The 24,858-nt window shown below is 43.8% G+C and overlaps 1 protein-coding gene and 1 non-coding gene across 3 annotated transcripts in view; one reads left to right on the plus strand and one right to left on the minus strand.

Moving 5' to 3' along the window:
• CTNNA1 (catenin alpha 1) overlaps positions 1 to 24,858 on the plus strand; it is a 236,885-nt gene that overhangs the window by 190,165 nt on the left and 21,862 nt on the right. For both annotated transcript variants that reach the window (XM_066272607.1, XM_066272608.1), the window contains exons 10-11: positions 4,137 to 4,229; positions 19,635 to 19,791. In XM_066272607.1, the coding sequence (XP_066128704.1) occupies positions 4,137 to 4,229; positions 19,635 to 19,791 (250 nt within the window). The remainder of the gene's footprint in view (positions 1 to 4,136; positions 4,230 to 19,634; positions 19,792 to 24,858) is intronic.
• On the minus strand, positions 22,183 to 22,258 carry TRNAD-GUC (transfer RNA aspartic acid (anticodon GUC)). Its single transcript has one exon. It is a non-coding gene; the product is annotated as a tRNA-Asp (tRNA).

Genomic DNA, 24,858 nt, shown 5'->3' on the forward strand with positions numbered 1-24,858 from the left:
TGAGGGCAGTGGGAACGTGTGTGACTTAAACACACCTGCACTTTATTTAAAGTCAGCAGCACGTGTATAATAGAGGAAAAGAGTCATAATGGGATGTCATTCTACTATAGAACTTTGTTTTATAAATTTTATTTAAGTAAAGAAAATTAGTGTAAAGGTAGAGCTTTTCTAAATGTCTGGAAAGCTGTCTTTCTGTCATGTACAGATGTCATGTTTATGGATCTGACACTTCCTGGCCGTGACAGACTCTTTCACGGCAGATTGTTGCTAGGCTACTCCTGAAACCAGCAAAAATCCAGGGCTTTTTTTTTTATTAGGCAGTTGCAACTTTTCTGAAAGGTTCTGCTCACTAACAAGGTCCAGATCTACATGGGTAAGGCAGCAGCGGTACCAAAGAGGGCTTCATGATTTCAAAGCATTGTGTCAGTCTTAGCCTACCTCTTGGATTAGCGGGAATCAAAGATGTTAAATTGTTAATACCACAAGTTACTGTGATAGCAAAGATACAATAATTCATTCCCAGAGCAAATGTGGAGATGCTGCACATTGCACTACAAAGTTTCAGACCTGCTAGGTTCTCTGGAATTTGGCTTCTCTGAGTATATGTATGTATGTATTTATTTTTATTGTTTAATGTACACATCCCATGTGACAGAGAGGGAGAGAAGAGAAGCATTAACTCATAGTTGTGTTATGTTGTTCATTGATTGCTTTTCATAAGTGCCTTGGCTGGGGGTTCAGTGGTTCAGGCTGAGCCAGTGACCCCTTGCTCAAGCCAGCAATTTGGGCTTCAAGCCAGCAATCTTGGAATTGTATCTATGATCCCATGCTCAAGTAGGCAACCTTGGGGTTTTAACGTGGGTCCTCAGCATCCCAGGTCAGCACTATTCACTGTACTATTCACTGTACCTGTCAGGGTTTTTTTTTTCCTTCAGATTTTATTGATTGATTTTAGAGAAAGGGGGGGGGGGGGATAGGGGTTGGGTAGAGGAGCAGGAAGCATCAACTTACAGTAGTTGCTTCTTATATGTACCTTAAACTGGGCAAGCCAGAGTTTCCAGCTGGTGACTTCAGCTTTCCAGGTCAATGCTTCATGCACTGCACCACCGCAGGTTAGACCATGTATTTTTAGATCAAACTTCAGAATCTTCTTCAGTCTCAGCAGTAACTGCCATCCCAGATTCCTAGAGCCTCAGAAGGAGGTGTTCAGCAATCCCTTCCCTTCTGCCCAGCTTTCACTGTAGCCTGGCACTGTAATGAGGTTAGCCTCTCAGAGAACTCTGGCTGAGACGCTGCATTTGCACGTTTGTCATTGTTAGAAGTGAGCAGCCTTGTCCCTGGAGGGTGAATTGAGCATTCATCTGGAGAAGACTGTCAGTGACAGGTACTCGCTGCCTTCTCCTGGGCCAGGCAGGGTGGCTTCCTGAGACAGGCAGTGTGGTCTTGTTGAGCGTTACTGCTTCAACAGTATATTAGAAGTGTTTTTTTAAGTAATGTTTTCAAATAAAGAATAAGTCTTCTATGACCTTTGTTTTTTTAGGATTTGTATCAGGAAACAGGAAAGATCTCACAGAAGCAGTCGTTACAGCCTCAGCCACACGCCCTTCTCATGTGTCTGATCTATAGTAGATAATACTTTATATAATCTTCTGCTTAATTTAAATATTTGTTCTGGGTTATTCAGATCTATAAAATTGGGAGAATATAAATTGATAAGAAATTGTATGGGTAGTGCCTTAAAGTGTAGAAAGCAGAAACACAGTGACAGACCAGTCTCCTCAGTGCGGGAGTTGGTGGAGGTACTGGGTATTGGTGCACTCACCTCACCAGGGGCATCTGTTAGTCCTAGACTGCTAATTCAGTGATCACCCTCACATATTTGTTTTTCAAAATTCCTTCTTAAAACAGTGAAGCAATAGGAGTTGTAGATTCATGAAAACATCTAATTTAAACTTTCTCCTTCATTATGGCATCATAAATGTGCAATTGATAGTGTTTATAAAAAGTTTTATGTCCTCTATAAAACTTAGCTTAGGTCATATTTTATAGTAATTTTTAAACAAATAGGAATCTACAGCCAGCTCTGTAGATCATCATCATGAAAAGTGCCTCTTGGCTTGGGGTCAGTTGACACCAGAAGGTAGAATTGTAGTCTTCAGGGGGGCATAAATGTTACTTTTCTATGTGAATTTGAAAGCCACTAAACAAACATCGAAGACCTGACTTAATTTTCAATTTCCTTACATTTTATTTTTAAATTGCATGTTCATTCTTTAGTTTCTTGGTGTGATTAGGCATTACAGGATTCTGACAGCACTCTTTCAGAAAGCTGAAAAGCTGATAATCCCTAACTGTAATACAGATGGCAGCCATAATAGTATATAATTTTTCTTGTGCCTTTGTGTGCCTAAGTTGGATGGAGGAGTGAAAATTAAAGTTTATTGCCATTGCCCTCATTTACTCTGGCATTTTAATTTCCAGAAAGTGTCTTTGATATGCAGTTGCCTACACCTCTATCATTCATAACTCAATTTGCAACTGGGGGAAAGAGGTGTCTCAGCACCATGTGTTCAGTTGATCTGTGGCATTCTTAATGGAATTGTCAAGCTTATTCATTTAGAAACACAGATAGGTGCTCACAATCCTGACAGTCACTACAGAGCAGCATTCTCAGCATAGCCAGAGCTTCAGCAGAGAAAGGATGACATGACTTGGAAGACTGTTCTGGCTACATGAGCAATGCCATTGAGACAGTTGGATGGGAAAGTAAAGCTTTTAGTTCAAAGAAAGCAGCATCGTTCAGGAAAGTGTGCCGCTGTCGGTGCTTTTTTTTTTTTTTTTTTTTCATTTTTCTGAAGCTGGAAACAGGGAGAGACAGTCAGACAGACTCCCGCATGCGCCCGACCGGGATCCACCCGGCACGCCCACCAGGGGCAGTGCTCTGCCCACCAGGGGGCGATGCTCTGCCCATCCTGGGCGTCGCCATATTGCGACCAGAGCCACTCTAGCACCTGAGGCAGAGGCCACAGAGCCATGCCCAGCACCCGGGCCATCTCTGCTCCAATGGAGCCTTGGCTGCGGGAGGGGAAGAGAGAGACAGAGAGGAAAGCGCGGCGGAGGGGTGGAGAAGCAAATGGGCGCTTCTCCTGTGTGCCCTGGCCGGGAATCGAACCCGGGTCCTCCGCACGCTAGGCCGACGCTCTACCGCTGAGCCAACCGGCCAGGGCCGCTGTCGGTGCTTTTGAGAACTCAGTTGGAAATAGTTTTGCTCTAACAGTGGGACATCATCCCTGATTCATTTCCTTTTCTGGTGAGGATGGCCTTGTGTCCATCTTGATGTTGTCTTTTTCTTTTTTTGGACAGAGAGCCAGAGAGAGGGACAGATAGGGACAGACAGGAAGAGAGCAAGATGAGAAGCATCAATTCCTTGTTGTAGCTCCTTAGTTCATTGATTGCTTTCTCATATGTGCCTTGTCCAGGGGGCCACAGCAGAGCGAGGGACCCCTTGCTCAAGTCAGCGACCATGGAGTTATGTCTATGATCCCACGCTCAAGCCAGCGACCTCGGGGTTTTGAACCTGGGTCCTCCATGTCCCAGTCTGAAGCTCTACCCACTGCGCCACTGCCTGGTCAGGCTTGATGTTGTCTTAATGCTATTTTTTTTATTTGAAAAATAACCCTTATGTTCAAATAAAGTTCATTTTGGCTTAAAGTAAGCATCCATTCACCTCTCAGATGAGAACAGTAACTTAGAATTTCTGTTTTCTTTAAGAAGAGCTGCAGAGTACATTTTTATTTGAGAATACCAACAGCTCTTTCTTGATTCCCTGGGTTGCTTAGCTTTTCTCATGGTATCACCTTCACTTGGAGAACCTCTTTCTGAAGTTACTGTTCAGGCAGGTCAGAGACCATATAAAGTCTGTAAGTTACAGGCTGTTGGATCTTTCCAGCTTCTGCAACCAACTTACAGTATGACCAGTGTCATGAATCTGTAATTTCCTTGGCACAGAGCTAAAAAAAAAAAAAAAAAAAAAAGTTTCCTTATAAGCTGTGAGGTCAGGGGTGGGGTAAGTATGTGTTTTCCTTTGCAGTCTGAGAGAAAAGTCTTCAAAGATCTCATGGTGTTCCTTCTTCTAGGTCGCCAACTTGGCCTGTTCCATTTCAAACAATGAAGAAGGTGTAAAGCTTGTTCGAATGTCTGCAAGCCAGCTGGAAGCCCTCTGTCCTCAGGTAAAGTATGACCAGCAATGTGCAAGGTACCACCAAATTGGATTTTGGTTAGAGTGAAGGTGAGGTTTATTTTGTTAGTGTGTTTTTAGAATCTTAGATAGACGTCTTGGAGACAAAACACTGATTCAGAGTCAGCAAAGCTTGGAGAAATTTATGTTTAACTTAAAGTGACATTTCCTCAGGGCCTCACATGTTACGATCCCCTTGCCCTTCATTAAAAATACATAGTGTCCTCCACTGCTGGCACCTGGAGGGTGGGCAGTAACCACACTGTTCACTCTACACCCTTCTTGAACTAGGGCCATCTGCAACATCTGGCAGTCCTGGAATCACAGTGGTTACCCCAAAACCTAAAACTTTTAACAGCTACCCACCTGCCCTCCATCTTTTTTTTTTAAGATTTTATTTATTGCATTTTAGAGAGAGAGAGAGAGAGAGAGCGTGCAGAGGAGCAGGAAGCATCAACTCATAGTAGGTGCTTGTTGTATGTGCCTTAACCAGGCAAGGCTGGGATTTCAGCCTGGAGACCTCAGCATTCCTGGTCGACGCTTTATCTACTGTGCCACCACAGGTCAGGCCTACTTGCCCTCTTTTTTTTTTTTTTTTTAAAGCGAGAGAGACAGACTGGGACAGACAGACAGGAAGGGAGAGAGATGAGAAGCACCAGTTCTTTGTTGCAGCACCTTAGTTGTTTATTGGTTGCTTTCTCATATGTGTCTTGACCTGGGGGCTACAGCAGAGTGAGTGACTCCTTACTCAAGCCAACGACATTGAGCTTCAAGCCAAGGTGACCTTTGGGCTCAAGCCAGCGACCATGGGGTCATGTCTGTGATCCCACGCTCAAGCCAATGAGCCTGTGCGCAAGCTGGCAATCTCGGGGCTTTGAACCTGGGTCCTCAGTATCCCAGGTCAATGTTCTATTCACTGCACCACCACCTGATCAGGCCCTGCCCTCCATCTTAATGCCTGGTATTTGGGTTTCTGTGTTGAGGAGGGTGAGAAAATTCAAGAGCTGGAACCCTTACTCTCTAATGACACAGATAATGACAAGTAATTCAGCCAGCTGCCAAAGTAAAAACTTGATTACATTTCTCTGTTTCTAATGGCATATTGGAAACACTGGTGATGAGGCTAGGTTAAGCACCCGGGACACTGGAAAGAAGAAGGGTGCTCTGTTAAGTGCCCAGTGTACTGCATGCATCCCATGAGGGAACTGATCCTGTTTGTGTGGCCTGCTGGTCCTTGCCACTCACAGGGATTTCTGAGCAGTGTAAATGCTGTTTCAGTGGCAGAGACTGTCTCTCCAGGTTCCCAGGTAGAGAATGCTCATGTGCGTACTTTGAGGGTTTACATTTACCTCTGTCTAAGAGGCCTGCCAGATGGCAGTGGCCACGAATAAAGGGGAAATAAGCAAGGGAACCGGAATAAGAAAATAGAGGTCACAGAAATGAAGTTCCTGTGTTTTGCCTGCAACTAGTGTTAAAATATACTGTGACCAGTACTTGGTCTCTTTCATATAAATAATTCCTGACACTTAAGATAGGCAATTAAAATAAGTAAAGCCTGGTTACTAATATGAGATCCTAACTGGAATATACAGATTAGTGAGGACATTTGTTCTCATTCTCAACCCTGTGGATAGTTTCCCGGTGAGAGCTGCTTTGTCAGAATATTAGTGTGATGGGGCAACTGTGAATACTCCTTACGGATAGACGTTTCGTCAGCTGTAATCCTGTCGTGAGACAGATCTAGTGATTGCTCGCTAGGTAATAAGCACAATGGATTGAATCACTTCCAGAAAGTTAGTGTATGACCAAGTTGTATGAAATAAATTGAGAGCATATTTCTAAAGGTTTGGCATTCTTTCCTTAAGTTTGCCATTTTACTTTTATCAGTATTTATTTTTAATGTTTTTGGTTCTCTATTTGGTTTTTAAATGCTTGAAAAGCAACAGTGCTTTCACATATCGATGGAAGCAGATGGTAACATACACTGATCACACCCACCAAGAGTATTTTTATAAATGATGTTAGAGCCGAGGGGGAAAATCTAATAGATAGATCCTAATGAAAATGACGGTGTGCTTAAATCATGTGTGTTGAGCCATGTTGCACAGGTTTGAGTTTGCCATCTGAAAACATTCTTTCTCCTCTTCTGTAATTTTATTTTTTCTACTAGAACAGACCTCAAGGTTTAGACAGACCATATCCAGGCCACAGTTGGTATTGGGTGTATGTCCTGAATGAAGAAGTGTCTCTCCAGGTGTGAATATTCTCCCAGACTCTGCCCTCTGCCCTGGGCTCACTCCTGCCCTTGTTCAGACACGGCTGGCCAGGTGCGGGGATGGCAGACACAGGAGCCACTTGCAGGCGTGGGAATGACATCTGCATTGCCATGTGCCATTTCTAGACAAGGCAGCTGTGACCTCACTCCTGTCACTATGCCAGGTCCATTCATTATTTTTACAGAGAAGTTAGCAGTCCAGATTTTTCTTTCAATTTTAAGTGATTGGTAACAAATTTTTAAGGTATTAAAATTCTTTGAGGAGGGTAAACCAGTCCTTCAGGGAGCTGTGTCTGGCCTGCCCTGCTCCAGTGTTTCGTGCTCAGAGGACATCCCCGTCAAGGTTGCTGTCGCTTTGGGGAATAGGATGTGAGTGTAGCTCTCTCCTTTCTCTGGTCCAGATGGAGACAGTGAGTTTAGGCTCGTGGGGTGAGGGCTCTAGCCCTGAGGTGTTTTCTTCTGCAGTCAATGGCTTCTTTGATAAACAGACTCCAGGCAAGTTAATTAACTAAACTAAACTAGATTAATTTGATAGGAGTTTAAGGTGGTATTTAAGATGCTGTAACGTGTAGACAAAAAGTTACATTCAAGTGTCTGTTTCTTTATTGCGAGGCTGCTGTCAGCAGATACCCAGGGATGGAATGATGCTAGGCTTTCTGTAGGTGTCTCTGCTTCACGCCCAGGCAGCCCTGGCCCCTCTGCGGGCGGCTCCCTAGGGGCTGCCTTGCGGTGGCCCCTCCCACAGATCAGAGGTGGCTCCTGATCCTCATTGTTTCTTTCTGGAGGGGAGAGAGGACAGATGAACTTCTAGAGGGGTTTTAATCCTCATTTTTCAGGTTGCCCTGTACCAAGATTAACTTTTGGAAGTGGGAAATTCTGTTCTAGAGTACCAACTTTTTAGTAGTAAAATGACTTAAGCCTAAATATTGGAGATTAAAGTTGAGGAAGTAAACCAAAAGTGGCTTTATTTTGTTGCTTGGGGAAAGAAAGCATCCACTTTTGGGGGGATAATTTCATGTTATTGAGAACAAGAAACAAGTCAGTCAGTTCCCTCTCTTCCTGCGTTGGCTTCTACTTTGTGGCTGCGTTCTCTCTCTCTCTGTTCATCAGAAAGGGGTCCTGCCCCATCTGCATAGAGAGCCCCAGCTTTATCCACTTTCACAAGGAGAACCCTGTTTTGGGAAAGACCTGAATCTGTATTCCCATATTTCCCCAACATTGTCTTGCTTATGGATATGCCCAAGTCTTAGTCCATGGTAGCTGCTTCAAGTATTTCAATTTTTCAATTCATTTGGTTCTGGCTAGGGAAGAAAAAGAAAAAACTGTCAATAACAGGTTCCTGATGCTTGAGTCTTTAAAATTTGAGGAGAGGGCATTTTAGAAATACTATCTCTCTCTCTTTCTCTTTCTCTCTCTCAACCCTTTTTCCCTCTCTCCCTCCCTCCCTGTTTTTCTTTTAATTGAATTTATTGGGGTTACATTGGTTAATGAAATCATACAGGTTTCAAGTGTACAGTTCAGTGACACATTGTCAGCATACTGCGTTTTGTGCTCATTACCCAAAGTAGTCTCTTTTTTCCACCATTTATCATCCCTTTGCTCTTTTCTACCTCTCCCTACCCTCTGACAGCTGTCAGTCTATTCTCTGTACCTCTGATTCTGTTTCTGTTTTGATTATTTTGTTCATTAGATTCCACGTATAAGTGAAAACACAGTATTTGTCTTTCTCTGACTGCCTTATTTCACTTAGCATAATAGTCTCCACTTCTGTCCATGGGATTGCAAAAGGTAAGATTTTCTCCTTTTTGACCACCAAGTTGTATATTCTATTGTGTAAATGTACCACAGCATTTTTATCCACTTGTCCACTGATGGGCACTTGAGCTGTTTCCAGATCTTGGCTATTATAAATAACACTGCAGTATATATAGGGGTGCGTATTTTCTTTCAAATTAGTGTTTCAGATTTTTTTGGAGATAGTCCCGGAAGTGGAATCGCTGGGTCATAAGGCAGTTCCATTTTTAATTTTGGGAGGAAACTCCATGCTGTTTTCCACAGTGACTGCACCAGTCTGCACTCCCACCAACAGTGTAGGAGGGTTCCCTTTCTCCACATCCTCACCGCTTGTTGTTTATTAAGTTATTGATGATAGCCATTCTCACAGGCACAAGGTGATATTTCATTGTGGTTTTAATTTGCATTTCTCTAATTAGTGACGTTGGTCATCTTTTCATAATGTCTGTTCACCATCTGTATGTTCTCTCTGTGGAAGTGTCTGTTCAAATCTTTTATCCATTTTTTATTGGATTGTTTGTTTTCTTGGTGTTTAGTTGTATAAGTTCTTTATAAATTTTGGAAATTACCCCTTATCAAATGTAGCATTGGCAAATATTTTCTCCCATTCGGTGGTTTGAGTTTCATTTTGTTTTCTTTACTGTGCAAAAAGCTTTTTAGTTTGATGTAGTCCCATCTTTTTTTTTGTTTCCCTTGCCCAAGGAGAGAAATCATAAAAAAATATTGCTATGAGAAATGTCTAAGATTTTACTGCCTGTGTTTTCTTCTGGGATTTTTTCTTCTTTTTCTAGGATTTTTATGGTTTTGTGGCTTACGTTTATTTATTTATGTTTATTTATATGTTTATTATATGAGAGAGAGAGAGAGAGAGAGAGAGAGAGAGTGAGAGGCATCAACGCATAGTTGCTTCACTTTAGTTGTTCATTGATTGGTTCTCATATGTTCCTTGACTGGGAGCACAAGCCGAGCCAGTGACACCTTGCTCAAGCCGGCGACCTTGAGGTTTTGAACCTGGGGCCTTAACGTTTCAAGTCGACACTCTATCCACTGTACCACCACCAGTCAGGCTTGTGACTTACATTTAAGTCTTTAATCCATTTTGAGTTTATTCTTTTGTGTGGTATAAGGAGGTGGTCTAGTTTTTTTTCTTTGCATGTATCAGTCCTATTTTCCCAGCACAATTTATTGAATAGACTGTCTTTACCCCATTGTATGTTCTTGCCTCCTTTGTCAAATATTGACCATAAAGGTGTGGGTTTACTTCTGGGTTCTCTATTCTGTTCCATTGGACTATATGCTTTTTTAATGCCTGTACCATGCTGTTTTGATTTACTCTAGCCTTGTGGTATAGTTTGATACCAGGTAGTGTGACACCTCCAACTTTGTTCTTCTTTCTCAAGGTTGCTGATACTATTTGTGGTCTTTTTTGGTTCCGTGTAAATTTTTGGAACATTTGTTCTAGATCTCTGGAATGTGCAGTTGGTATTTTAATAGGAATTGTGTTGAATCTGTAAATTGCTTTGGGTAGTATGGACATTTTAATGATGTTAATTCTTCCCATCCACGAACATGGTATATGCTTCCATTTATTTGTATCTTCCTTGATTTCTTTCTGAAGTATTCTATAATTTTCTGAGTACAGGTATTTTACTTCCTTGTTTAAATTATTTCTAGGTACCTTTTTTTCTTTTGGGGGGGTTTGTTTTCTTAGTTTCTGTAATAGTTCATTATAGGTATATACAGTGTGTCTGTAAAGTCATGGTGCACTTTTAACCAGTCACAGGAAAGCAACAAAAGAAGATAGAAATGTGAAATAAAAGGAAAACTCTCCCAGTTTCATATCTATTCAGTGCAGTTCGATGTGGGCTCACGCACAGATTTTTTAGGGCTCCTTAGGTAGCTATCCCATATAGCCTCTACAGACTCATCACTGACTGATGGCCTACCAGAATGGGGTTTCTCCACCAAACTGCTGGTTTCCTTCAACTGCTTATCCTATCGAATAATGTTATTCCTATGTGCTGGCGCTTTGTTATAAACGCACCGATATTCACGTTGCACTTTGGTCACGGATTCGAATTTAACGAGGCACAGAACACCCTGAACTTTCCTCTGTACTGTCCACACCTCGACTGGCATGGCCATGGGCTGCTCCGCTGTATACACGGTGTTAACGTCATCATCTGCGCCTGTGCACATGCTGCCACATCATCCTACAGAAACTGGGAGGGTTTTCCTTTCATTTGGTGCAGATTTCACATTTCTTTCGTCTTTTGTTGCTTTCCTGTGACCGGTCAGAAGTGCACCATAACTTTACGGACACACTGTATACTGATCTTCAAAGACCATCCGAGGCACGTGGCCTGGGGCAGCTGGGGCCTCAGCTCTCACTCCTCTGATTTCACAATTATAGGGCTATCTGCCTTTGAATCATCTCACTTTTGCACTTCGGATATTCTCTAATCTTCTCTTACAAAGTAAATTTCACAGAAGAGCTCGAACGAGATGCTTCTGACCCAAAGTTTGTCTCAGCATTTTCTGTATCTCCCCCGCCTGCACTTCGTGAGTGTGCGCACACACAGAGCATCTGTAGGTAACAGTTCTCAAGAGACACTGCCGTCTCCTTATCAGGCTTGCTTATTTGTATTGGTCTTGTTTTCTTCTTTTTTTGTAACGTTGGGTTTTAATATCATAAAAGTTGTGAAGTGTGCTTCCTTGTGTTTTTTCTTGAAAAGTCTGTATAATTGGCATTTGTCCTTTTTTAAATGTTTGGGAGAATTTACCAAAGAAGCCATCTGGCCTGGGGTTTTCTCATTTTCTTCCTTCTGCTTGCTTTGGATCATTAATTTGAGACCTTTTTTTAATGTTTATTTTATTGATTTTAGAAGAAGGGAGGAGGGGAGAGACAGAGACAGAGACAGGAACATTGATCTGTTCCTGTGTGTGCCCTGACCAGGGATGGAACTGGCAACCTCTGCACTTCAGGATGATGCTCTAACCATCTGAGTTGTCTGGCCAGGGCTGAGATCTTTTCTAATGAATACTTAATGCTATAAATCTTTCTCAAAGCACCACTTTAACTACATCCCACAAATGATGTGGGATGGCCAAGAAAGATCTCACTGAGAAAGTGCTGTAGATGTAGTCCTCATGAGTTAGGGGTGGGTGCTATTATCTGTATTTTACAAGTGAATACAGGAAGTTCTAGAGCGGATGGCATTTCAGAGTTGGTCTTAGAACCTACTAGGTTCATCGAGCCCTCTAGTCACATTTCTTTGTGAGACTCCCATTTTTTTGCCTTTGTTGTTTCCTAGTCATTTGGTTCATGAGCTGTCTAAGATTTTTCCCTATTTTCTACTGCTATTTTGATGTTCTTACTGATCTACCTAACACACAGTATATATATGCTCTTAAATACAGAGGTAATCTAGTCCAATTTATAAATTGACTTCTGCCTGACCTGTGGTGATGCAGGGGATAAAGCATTGACCTGGAACGCTGGTTTGAAACTCTGGGCTTGCCTGGTCAAGGCACATATGAGAAACAACTACTTATTTCTTCCCCCCTTTCTTTCTCTCTGTCTCTCTCCCGCTCCTCTCTCCCTAAAATCAATGTCTTAAAAAAAAAAGAAGCCTGCCCTGGCCGGTTGGCTCAGCGGTAGAGCGTCGGCCTAGCGTGCGGAGGACCCGGGTTCGATTCCCGGCCAGGGCACACAGGAGAAGCGCCCATTTGCTTCTCCACCCCTCCGCCGCGCTTTCCTCTCTGTCTCTCTCTTCCCCTCCCGCAGCCAAGGCTCCATTGGAGCAAAGATGGCCCGGGTGCTGCCTCAGGCGCTAGAGTGGCTCTGGTCGCAACATGGCGACGCCCAGGATGGGCAGAGCATCGCCCCCTGGTGGGCAGAGCGTCGCCCCCTGGTGGGCGTGCCGGGTGGATCCCGGTCGGGCGCATGCGGGAGTCTGTCTGACTGTCTCTCCCTGTTTCCAGCTTCAGAAAAATGAAAGAAAGAAAAAAAAAAAAAAGAAGCCTGACCAGTGGTGGTGCAGTGGATAGAACGTCAACTTGGGATGCTGAGGTCCTAGGTTTGAAACCTTAAGGTCACCAGCTTGAGCCCAAGGTCGCAGCTTGAGCAAGGGGTCACTGGCAAAGCTGGAGCCCCCTGGTCAAGGCACGTATGAGAAGCAATCAATGAACAACTAAAGTGATGCAACTCTGAGTTGATGCTTCTCATCTTTCTCCCTTCCTTTGTCTCTTGCTAAAAAATTTTTTTTAAAAAGTTGAATTTCTCATTGTTATTTGGAAATAGAGGAAGATTTTTGTTTCTAAGACATAAGAAATGGTGACATAGATACACAGAACAAACGGACGGCTGTTGGAGGGAAGGGGGTTGGGGGCTGGATGACACAGTGAAGGGATTAAGCTAAAAGAAAAACATGTAACACATAGACACAGGCAACAGCGTGGGGACAGCCAGAGGGGAGTGGGGTACGGGTAGGTGGAGGTGGGCACAGGGAAAATGGGGACAGAAGGAGACTTGCTTGGGGCAGTGGGCACATGATACAGAGTGCAGATGATGTTTTATTGAGTTACACACCTGAAATCTGTACTCTGATCAATTCAATGAATAAAAAAAGACATTCTATTTAAGTTTTGTTTAGGAAATGCATAAATAAATGCCACAAACCAGCACAGCTAGTAATTCCAGGTCCCCGAGGGAAAATGATGCGGAATGAAGAAAATAACCTTAAAGAGAAAAAGGATGGGATCGGGAAGCCTCTGCAAGCTGATGGCAAGTCAGAGCAAAACAGTCCCCGTTTGCTTCATTATATAGCCATATGCAAATAAGGAAGTCTCCCATACAGAGTCACACATCTGAGGCAAAAACAGGAATTCTCCTAAGGCATAAGCAGGAATCCATTTAAGGCGTAGAAGGTAATCCCCCCACCATGCTTAAGTGAAATCAACCAACATCTGAACAAACAAAGGATGAGGGGAAAGGCATGTAAATTGCTTCAGGCAAGTGAAGTGGGGAGTTGGGATAAGTTCAGATACTCAGTCTTTTAGTCAATATTGTGTGGGGGGGAGAACTTAGCCTTTTGCCAAGCCTCGAACTTACAAAGGCTTTGCCGCTTGCAGTCCCCCACAAATAAATATAAATTTAATTTACCTATTTGGACACAGTCTTAGCACATAAATAGTGAGGCTATAAACTTTTCTCAAAATAGCCCATCAAATGTAAAAATAATGTGCCTGCCCTGGCCTGGTAGCTCAGTTGGTTAGAGAATTGTCCTGATATGCCAAGGTTGTGGGATTGACCCCAGTCAGGAAACATACAAGAATTAACCAGTGAATTCATAAATAAGTGGAACACCAAATACCCCCCCGCCTCTCTCCCTCCCTCCCTCCTTTCCTCTCTCTTTAAAAAATCATTTTTTAAAAATCCTTAAAAATACTGTGCCTTTCATCATTGATATGTTATGTCATGGATCATACACTGAATCTTGTTCTATGATAAGGACCGTTTTTAGACTATTGTGTTCTAATTATAGTACATTAGCTTTATATTATAATTATCTCTCTTCCTTATTTTTACTCTCTAGCCCCAAGGTTTTTTGGCTATTCTCGGCTAATTATTGTTTCATGTTAATTTCTGATTATATAAGTCAGTCTTTCTACCCCTAAATGTGGAATGTAGTTTTATTAACTCGGTTTTTGTTTTGTTTTGTTTTAATTTTTTTTTTTTCATTTTTTCATTTTTCTGAAGCTGGAAACGGGGAGAGACAGTCAGACAGACTCCCGCATGCGCCCGACCGGGATCCACCCGGCACGCCCACCAGGGGCGATGCTCTGCCCACCAGGGGGCGATGCTCTGCCCATCCTGGGCGTCACCATATTGCGACCAGAGCCACTCTAGCGCCTGAAGGAGAGGCCACAGAGCCATGCCCAGCGCCCGGGCCATCTCTGCTCCAATGGAGCCTTGGCTGCGGGAGGGGAAGAGAGAGACAGAGAGGAAAGCGCGGCGGAGGGGTGGAGAAGCAAATGGGCGCTTCTCCTGTGTGCCCTGGCCGGGAATCGAACCCGGGTCCTCCGCACGCTAGGCCGACGCTCTACCGCTGAGCCAACCGGCCAGGGCCTGTTTTGTTTTGTTTTTTTAATATGCTCAAAAGTTTAGTCACTTTGGGGTTTCTTTACAAATTTAAACCCATATATTTCCTATTAATTGCTTTCATGAAAATCTGTCACTTCCCTCATTTTATAATCTAACTTTTTCTGGCATTTATAAAAATAAGTAATTTTTATATATTTATATTGTCTCTAACTACCCTAATGAACTCTTATTAATTCTAAGAGTTATTTCAGTTTACTCTCTTCAGTTCGGTAGATAAACAAAAATCATTTGCATTTTTGCAATGATCCCCCCCCCCTTTTTTTTAACAGAGACTGAGCAAGAGTCAGAGAGGGACAGACAGACAGGAACACAGAGAGATGAGAAGCATCAATCATCAATTTTTCGTTGTGGCACTTTAGTTGTTCTTTGATTGCTTTCTCATATGTGCCTTGACCGGGGGGGCTACAGCAGATCGAGTAACCCCTTGCTCAAGCCAGTGACCTTGGGTCCAAGCTGGTGAGCTTTGCTCGAACCATATGAGCCTGCGCTTAAGCTAGCGACCTCGGGGTCTTGAACCTGGGTCCTCCACATCCCAGTCGGACACTCTATCCACTGCACCACCGCCTGGTCAAACTGTTCTTTCCTTTCTGACAGCTTTTTCTATTTCATTTTCCCATTTCACTTCATTAACTGGAAGGGCCATTATATGTATATTATTATTTAGCTAGTGGTGAGAGTAGGTATTCCAACCAGTAACCTTTTTCTTTTTTTTTTAATTTCCAACCAGTAACCAGTAATCTTTTTCTTTTTTTTTAATTCAATGAGAGGAGGGGAGGCAGAGACAGACTCCCACATGCTCCCCAACCAGGATCCACCTGACCAGCCCACTATAGGGTGATGCTCTACCTATCTAGGGCATTGCTACATTGCTCAGCAACTGAGCTCTTCTTAGTGCCTAAGGTGGAGACCATGGAGCCATCCTCAGCACCAAGGGCCAACTCACTCCAATCGAGCTATGGCTGCAGGAGGAGAAGAGAGAGAAGCGAGAGGGGGAGAAGGTGGAGAAGCAGATGGTTGCTTCTCCTGTGTGCCCTAACCAGGAATTGAACCCAGGACATCCACACACTGGGCCGATGCTCTACCCACTGAGCCAGCTTGCCTGAACCCCAAACAATAACATCTTGATTTTTTAAAATAAATGATTCTGGATTTTCTCTACAAAGTGTTATCTTGGATGACTATTTAAAGTAGTATGTTACTCAGCGGTAGAGCGTCGGCCTAGCGTGCGGAGGACCCGGGTTCGATTCCCGGCCAGGGCACACAGGAGAAGCGCCCATTTGCTTCTCCACCCCTCCGCCGCGCTTTCCTCTCTGTCTCTCTCTTCCCCTCCCGCAGCCAAGGCTCCATTGGAGCAAAGATGGCCCGGGCGCTGGGGATGGCTCTGTGGCCTCTGCCTCAGGCGCTAGAGTGGCTCTGGTCGCCAACATGGCGACGCCCCGGAGGGGCAGAGCATCGCCCCCTGGTGGGCAGAGCGTCGCCCCATGGTGGGCGTGCCGGGTGGATCCCGGTCGGGCGCATGCGGGAGTCTGTCTGACTGTCTCTCCCTGTTTCCAGCTTCAGAAAAATGAAAAAAAAAAAAAAAAAAAATACAGATGCATTAAAGTAGTATGTTAAACCTGACCAGGCAGTGGTGCAATGGATAAAGCATCAGACTGGGACACTAAAGACTCAGGTTTTAAACCCCAAGGTCGCGGGCTTGAGTGCAGGCTCATCTAGCTTCAGCATGGGCTCACCAGCTTGAGTGTGGGGTCGCTAGCTTGAGCCCAAGGTTGCAGACTTGAGCAAGGGGTCACTTGCTCTGCTTTGGCCCCCAGGTCAAGGCACATATGAGAAAGCAATCATTGAACAACTAAGGTGCTACAACAAAGAATTGATGCTTCTCATCTCTCTCCCTTCCTGTCTGTTTATCCCTATCTGTCCCTCTCTCTGACTCTATTTCTGTCAAAAAAAATTTTTTTTTAAATAGGGTTAAATTTCTATTTTTAATGTGCTAAGAGTCATTAACAATGAGTGTCAGGTATCCTTTCTAAACAATGTTATATTCAAAATGAGAACAGTGACCTTAGGCAAGGCGCTGTTCCTCCATTATATTGTATGAAATAAAATGTATTACAGAATAAAGTAAGCAATTTCCTCCTTGTAATGGAAAATTATCTTAGGATTTAAAACATATAATTAAGCCCCTGCCCATGTTTGCTTGGCTCTCTTTGGAAACATTTTCATTCTTCAACCAAAATATTCACTCTGATTCATTGATACAGAAATTAATCAACAAATTAATTAATGAAGTGAGTAGTCCACAGTGGTGAAGCACCCATTGGAAAGAATGGCAAGAAGGAAGAAAGTCAAAGAATAAGCTTGAAGTGATGAAACGATAGGAGCCACAGCGTAACACAAGAAAGAAAGGATGTCTCTTCTTCCAAATAATTTATTGTCCAAACCTATACACTTTTGTTTGTTTATTTTGAGAAAGGGAGAGAGAAGCAGGGGGAGAGAAACATCAACTCTCCTCCATTTAGTTGTGTATGATTGCTTCTCTTATGTGTCTTGAGTGGGAATCAGACTGGAAACCTTGGGCTCAGCTGAGCCAGCAACCTCAGGATCCTGTTGATGACCCTGTGCTCAAGCGGGTGACCTCAGGTTTTGAATCAGGAGCCTCATTGTTCCTGATTGCTGCTGTATCCACTGTGCCACTGCCAGTCAGGCTAAACCAGAGGCGGATTTAACAGTGGGTACACTGGGCACACACCCTGGGCTCCAACTTCTGAAGGGCCCCACAAAACCCCACCCTTAACACTTTTTTATAATGACAGGGGGCCCAATATTTTCTTCTGCACCTGGGACCTCAACCGACCTTAATCCACCTCTGGGCCAAACCTGTATACTTTTGAAAGTAGTGAGCTATTAGTAATTAATAACTGGGATGGTATAGTCCCCTTATGCCTAGGACTCTTTCATCCCTGATTGTCACTTTCAGTTGTTTAAGGAGGAAGAGTAACAGTTGCACCAGCCTAGTGAGTCTAATTCTTCAGTTTGTTAAAACTACAGTCTTTGGGGGCTAACTCTTTGGAATATCTCTCCAGTCTGTTGGGAGTTATACACATGACCTGACGGCATGTGTATTATGTCACCTAAAAAAATACCACCCACTCTTCCCTTCAAGTTTGTATGCCCAAATGCCTCTATGTACCTATTTTTCTGCCTCATCCAGATCACCAGTTTCCTTGTCTTTGCTTCCCTCCCAAGTTGCATTATTAGAAACACATTTATTTTTAATAACCCATAAGCATCATGTACTCAGAAATTTTAATTCTCTTAGCTCATTATTTTCATGCTACTTTCATTACTCATTCAACAAATACCAAGGATCTGAGTAGATATTTCTCTAAAGAATTTATACTATGCCCTGCTGATTGGTTAAGTGGATAGAGTGTCAGCCCGGCATGTGGACATCCTGGGTTCGATCCCCAGTTAGGGCACACATGAGAAGCGACCATCTGCTTCTCTTCCCCTGCCTCTCTCCCTTCTCTCCCCCTCTCACAGCCAATCGCTCAATTGGTTCGAGCATCGCCTCCCCCCCAAAATTTATACTAATGGGCTGTAAGTACATAAAAAGAAGTGCACCTCTAGTTATCAGGAAAATGAAAATCAAAACCACAATGAGATACCACTCCACATCCACTAGGATGGCAATAATTTTATTTTTATAAAAAAGGAAAAATAGGTAGTTTCCAAAACATTAAACATAAAGTTAACCGTATAAACACTCCTAGTTATATGCCCAGAAATAATGAAAACACAGAAACATGTATATGAGTATTCACAGTAGCATTTCATTGTTCATAATAGCCAAAAAGTGAAAACAATTTAAATATCTGTCAACTGATGAATGGATACATAAAATATGGTACAGCCATATAGTGGCACAGTATTCATTAATGCAAAGGAAGGAAATACTGATACATTTCACAGCATGGGGATGAACCTCAAAGACATGACGTTAAGTGAAAGAAGCTAGTTACAAAATCCACATATGAGTGTGATCCCGTTTACATTAAATGTCCAGTATAGGCAAATCCATAGAGACAAAGTTAAGTTAATGGTTGCAGGAAACAGGGTTCAGGAATATAGAGGGAGATGGGAAATGACTACTGACAGGTACAGGGTTTCTTTTGGGGGTGATGAAATGATGATCATGCAGGTGGTTGTACAGCTGTGAATATACTAAAATTCATTGAATTGTACAATTTAAACGGGTGAATTGTTTGGTATGTGAGCAAAAAATAGCAAAGCTATTTTTTTTAAAAGAAATAACTTAAAATTTAACCAATTTTATATATGTGTGTGTATATATATATATTTTTAAGCAAGAGCTCCAGAGAAAAGTACATATAGGGACAGACAGGCAGGAAGGGAGAGAGATGAGAAGCATCAACTCTTTGTTGTGGCTCCTTAGTTCATTGATTGCTTTCTCATATGTGACTTGGGGGGGGGGGCAGCTGGCAGCTGAGCAAGTGACTCCTCACTCAAGCCAGCGACTATGGCGTCATGTCTGTGATCCCATGCTCAACCAATGACCCCACGCTCAAGCTGGTGACCTCGGGGACTTGAACCTGGGTCCTTTACATCCCAGTCTAACACTCTGTCTACTGCGCCACCGCCTGATCAGGCTATACTTTTAGTTACTATATGTCAAATATGCCTATTAGAAAAATGTTTGAATTTGGAATACAGTGTATTATTCACAAATGTAAGAAGAAACAAGATAGTTTTATATAGCACATAATTCTAATTGTGTATTTTTTGGCATGCATACATACATACATATGTACATATTATATGAGAAAAAAACCTGAAACATGATGTCAAAAATTATAGAGTTGCTGTTACAGAGTGGAAAGATTAGATATTTTTGTTTGTAATTGTCCACTGTTTCAATGTATCAGTGTATTTTTCTATTTCAAATGTGTCACTCCTAAACACCCATATAAAAACCTATTCTTTAACACACTTCTCTGCTCCATTTTTGAGTTATGGTGAAATGTGGTATCACGTGTCCTGTAAAGTGCACATTAAAGCCATGGCCACTCTCCTCATTGTATCCTACCTGTTGTATTCTCATGACTCAGAAAGGTAAACTGTGAACTTGACTGTCTTTGCAGGTCATCAATGCTGCGTTGGCTTTAGCAGCAAAACCACAGAGTAAGCTGGCCCAAGAGAACATGGATCTTTTTAAAGAACAATGGGAAAAACAAGTCCGTGTTCTCACAGATGCTGTCGATGACATTACTTCCATTGATGACTTCTTGGCTGTCTCAGGTAATGAGCTGGTTACCCAGAGAAGCATGTGAGGATGTTCCTAATTACTTTTGCTTAAGTTACAATAATGGACAATCAAAACGTCCCCAAGTCTGAGCAGGTAAATTATTCTAGCAATAATACTGTGTTGGTTTTCATTTTCTTTTTTTTTTATTTTTTTTTATTCATTTTAGAAAGGAGAGAGAGAGGGAGAGAAGAGAGAGACAGAGAGAGAGAAGGGGGAGGAGCAGGAAGCATCAACTCCCATATGTGCCTTGACCAGGCAAGTCCAGGGTTTCATTAAAAGCAGAAAACAGCCTAACCTGTGGTGGCGCAGTGGATAAAGGCGTCGACCTGGAATACTGAGGTCGCCGGTTCAAAACCCTGGGCTTGCCCAGTCAAGGCACATATGGGAGTTGAAGCTTCCTGCTCCTCCCCTCCTCTCTCTCTGTCTCTCTCTCTCTCTCTCCCTAAAATGAATAAATAAATAAAAATAATTAAAAAAAAAAAAAAAGCAGAAAACATGAACAGCCACCACAGACTCCTGAGCAGTGGGAGGGGGCACTGGCATCGTTTGCCTCATGCTGGGGGCAGCTCTCCGTCTCAGAAGCATGAATTAGAAAGCTGGCTGGCAGAGCTTTTTCCCTCCCTGTGCAGGGTCGGATTTGCAACTGTAACTTGTACGGCTCCATAACCATCCACCCCTCTTTCTGCTGTTGTGTTTAGAAGAAAGTCTAGGTCCTAGTAGAAGTTCTGGTTATTTTTTATGAGCCAGTGGAACTTGGGAGAAGGGAATCCCAACATCATCACCTTTAGTTCCTTTGTGAAATACATTTTTCACTGCTTCGAAATCTCTCTCCCTCACAAATGATCCTAGTTGAACTGCCTACTTTTCAGAAGACTGTCTGCATGATGCTCAGACAGAAAACAGAGAGGAAATATTTAAGTGCCATTTAATTATGAATTTGCAAAAAATAAATCTGGGTAATTCACCTCACAAAAACAGTTGATTTCATTATATCAACATAAACTGGTAATGACATAGTAAATTGCATTCATATAGAAAATGTCTGTCAACTGCAATTCACTGTTTATCACACAGATAAATTTCAATCCATCTCCTTAGAGTTGAGCAAGTATAAATGCATTCTCCATTTAACAGGGCCTCTGCTGCCCTTGGCTGCACTGCTTGCTGTCTGGAGGCCAGACTTCCTGAGAACAGTGGTTGTGGGCAGAGTCAGTGGCTGGATACTTGTAGGGCTGAAACTACCTGTCACCCCAGGGAACCACAGGCTGGAGCGTTGGAGATGCAAGTGCCAGTGGGGCTTGAAGCAGAAGTGGGCCTCCGTACGCGCACCGCGCAGTCCTCCAGCAGTGACCTATATAAGGCGACAGTGTGTTCCACATACCAATGTTCCTGTCTCTGCCTGCTTTCCTCGGGCTTGGTGGCTCTACGTGATAGAATGAGGAGCAAGCAGTTGGTACCTGCAGAGAAAGGGGCTAACCACACTGCTGCAGGACCGCCATGGTACAGGTGCTGGTACTTCAGAACAGAAAACCTATTTGCAAGCACTTTTTCCAGGTGCCAAAAATGCAGCAATGGCTTTTTTGGGAAATCTTGGCTTTCGTTCTTTTCCCAATGAAGTACTAAATTATTCTTTTTCATATGTTTGAGAAAAACATTCCATATCACAGCACACAGTTGTAAGCAAACGACAGATTCTGAAATCTCAGCGCAAAGCACCCCTCTGAAGACAGCTGTGCCATTCCTGAACGTTCTTCTTGTGATTAGGATGGGTATAACTCAGGCTTGGTCTCAAGGGATTTTCAGTTTACAGCAAGTGTAAGAGAATCCAGTGTCTCTCATGCATTGTTCTTCAAATCAGAGAACAGAAGGGATTCTGCAGTCATGGTGAGTGGGATCCAGGCAGTGTCTTTAGGGTATGTGACATAAAACAGAAGAATGGGAAAGAGAAATCAAATTCTTGAATAGGCAGGCACACTTTTGTCTAATATGTTCCATTTTTATGCAAATGTGAAATGTATAAGGGTTGACTTAATGGAAAGGAGTTTAGACAGTTTTTATGTAGGCATATAAAACACAGAACAATTTTTTTTTTTTTTTTGTATTTTTCTGAAGCTGGAAACGGGGAGAGACAGTCAGACAGACTCCCGCATGCGCCCGACCGGGATCCACCCGGCACGCCCACCAGGGGGCGATGCTCTGCCCCTCCGGGGCGTCGCTCTGTCACGACCAGAGCCACTCTAGCGCCTGGGGCAGAGGCCAAGGAGCCATCCCCAGCACCCGGGCCATCTTTGCTCCAATGGAGCCTCGGCTGCGGGAGGGGAAGAGAGAGAGAGAGAGGAAGGAGAGGGGGAGGGGTGGAGAAGTAGATGGGCGCTTCTCCTGTGTGCCCTGGCCGGGAATCAAACCCGGGACCTCTGCACGACAGACCGACGCTCTACCACTGAGCCAACCGGCCAGGGCGAACAATTTCTTTTAAGTGAGAGGAGGGGAGATAGACTCCCACATGTGCCCTGACGTGGATAAACCCAGCAACCCCCATCTGGGGCTGATGATTGAATCAACCGGGCCACTGGCTACGGAGGTAAAGAGGGAGAGAAAGGGTAGAGGGAGGAGGGGAGAAGCAAATGGTCACTTTTCATCTGTGCCCCGACTAGGAATTGAACCCGGCATGTCTGTACACCAGGCTGACACACTACCCACTGAGCCAACCAGCCAGGGCTCACAGAACAATTCTTTTAGTCAGAAAGTGGTGGTTTCAGAGCATTTGACTTTTAGAGGTCTATCCTGGTGTGTTCCTCTAATGTTTTGCCACAGATTTAACAATTCCTCTGATTTTTATGATGTGCTTTTTAGGTGCCTAGGATGAAGGAAGGAGACAAGCAAATACCTTTGCAGAATTCTGCATTAACCAGTTAATTTTTAGCGTTCAGATTCCTTTATACCTTCATGTCCTTACCTCAGCATGGAAGCTGTAGCACTTTTTTTTGGGGGGGGGGCTAGAGATATCTCTCCATCTCATGGGACACACAGCCTCAGAGCCTCAGTAGGGAAGTCTTGGCTGGCTCTCGAGAGGAACCTCACTTTTAACTGGGCAGGTCCCCACTGGTCCCCAGTTCTTGGTCCTTGTGCAGCTCGGCATCTCTAGGTGTGCACTGTGGAGACAGCAGGCGTCACCTGCAGCAGGCAGGGGCAGTCTTTAGATAAGATGCCATGTGTTGGCCTCACCCTCATCTGCCCCCGGCCAGTGTCCTCTTGCTCTTCCACACCCTGGTGCCTCCGTAGTCCCATCAGGGAGGTGTGTTTCTTAGAGGTGCCACCGAGCAGTGCCCAGCACGAGGTCTGGCTTCAGGTCGGTGGGCTTCAGAAATGTTGCCAAGTAAGTGAGAACGCTGCCTGACTCCTTGGAGTGGGGGTTCTCTACTGTGTTCTGGGGCCTTGGGCCCTTTGGCAGTGTGAGAGTTTTTGTGGACTTTTTCAATAATGATTTTTTTTTTTGAGAGAGAGAGAGAAAAACCGGAAGGGAGAAAGGGGATGAGAGAGGGTGAGAATCAACTTATAGTCACTTTCACTTTAGTTGTACATTGAGCTTCTCATACGTGCCTTGACTGGTGTCATGCAGTGTCCCCTTGCTCAAGCCAGAGACCTTCTGGGCTCAAGCTGACGAGCCTTGGGATCATGTGGACCATTCCCCTGCTCAAGCCAGTGAGCTCATGCTGACGAGCCAGTGACCTCGGGGTTTTGAACCAGTCACCTCAGTGTTCCATCCAGGTCAACACTTTCAACTGCACCACCACAAGCCGGGCTCCACTAACGACTTTCCAACACTGGAATCCATGGGGCCTGGCTGTTTGCTGTAGCCTGTCCAAAGGGAGGCCATTTAGGGAACAGGATTGAGAGGACCAGGACCCTGTGCTGCTGTCTTTCTGTTCCTGGATGTTCTGTTCCATTGGTTACAGAAGTTCCCTCATGCTTATTACAAGGCATATCCTAAATTTGTAGCTCAGAAAGTAGTGGTCGTCTTGTGTATAATCTGGTGAAACTACCAAGACCCTGTTGCCAGTGTTTTCTGAATCCTCAGGGCAGGGGGAACTTGAGTCACTGCATAGCAAATATGAGACAGTGGCACTAGAAAATAGAGGTACATGTATGCCACCCCAAGAAGAGGGAGTGAGGACTTCTTTTCCCCAAGCTGTTCTATTTATATAATGTTGCCTTGCAAATATTGGCAACAGACTAGAAGGCTAGAGAGCATTCAGCAAACCATGGATATAATTACACTGGCTGATCACTTAAGGATGGTGGTCTGAAATTTATCCAAGTGATAAAGACTGCTTGGATTTCATTTGAATATTATATGACAAACATTTTCCATGGAAATGGCAGTTTACTTTCTCATTTGTTTACTCTGCTTATATGTGGAAATTTTGGTTCCTTATTTAATTTTAAAGATGTGAGTGGTTCTAATTGGTGTATTGCATTTCCTCACCACATGCTCTTAGAAACATAATAATATATTGCATTAGGTGCTTTGGGGCAACATAGAAGAGTGCTTATGTGTATTCTTCTTCGTTATGTATCAGTGTGCCCAAAGAAGTTGGTCTGATTTGGAGGATATTAAATGATTAATGTCCCCTGGCTGATTGACTCAGCGGTAGAGCGTCGGCCTGGCGTGCGGTGGACCCGAGTTCGATTCCCGGCCAGGGTACACAGGAGAAGCGCCCATTTGCTTCTCCACCCCCCACCCCCCTCCTTCCTCTCTGTCTCTCTCTTCCCCTCCCGCAGCCAAGGCTCCATTGGAGCAAAGATGGCCCGGGCGCTGGGGATGGCTCCTTGGCCTCTGCCCCAGATGCTAGAGTGGCTCTGGTCGCAGCAGAGCATCGCCCCCTGGTGGGCAGAGAGTCACCCCTGGTGGGCGTGCCGGATGGATCCCGGTTGGGCGCATGCGGGAGTCTGTCTGTCTCTCCCCGTTTCCAGCTTCAGAAAAGAAGAAAAAAAAATGATTATTGTACCTAACTTTTGTTTTTTGTGTTTAATAGCAGAAATGCAAAACTGAAGCTTTT

This window comes from Saccopteryx bilineata, chromosome 4 (genome assembly GCF_036850765.1).
Source record: "Saccopteryx bilineata isolate mSacBil1 chromosome 4, mSacBil1_pri_phased_curated, whole genome shotgun sequence".
Taxonomy (NCBI): domain Eukaryota; kingdom Metazoa; phylum Chordata; class Mammalia; order Chiroptera; family Emballonuridae; genus Saccopteryx; species Saccopteryx bilineata.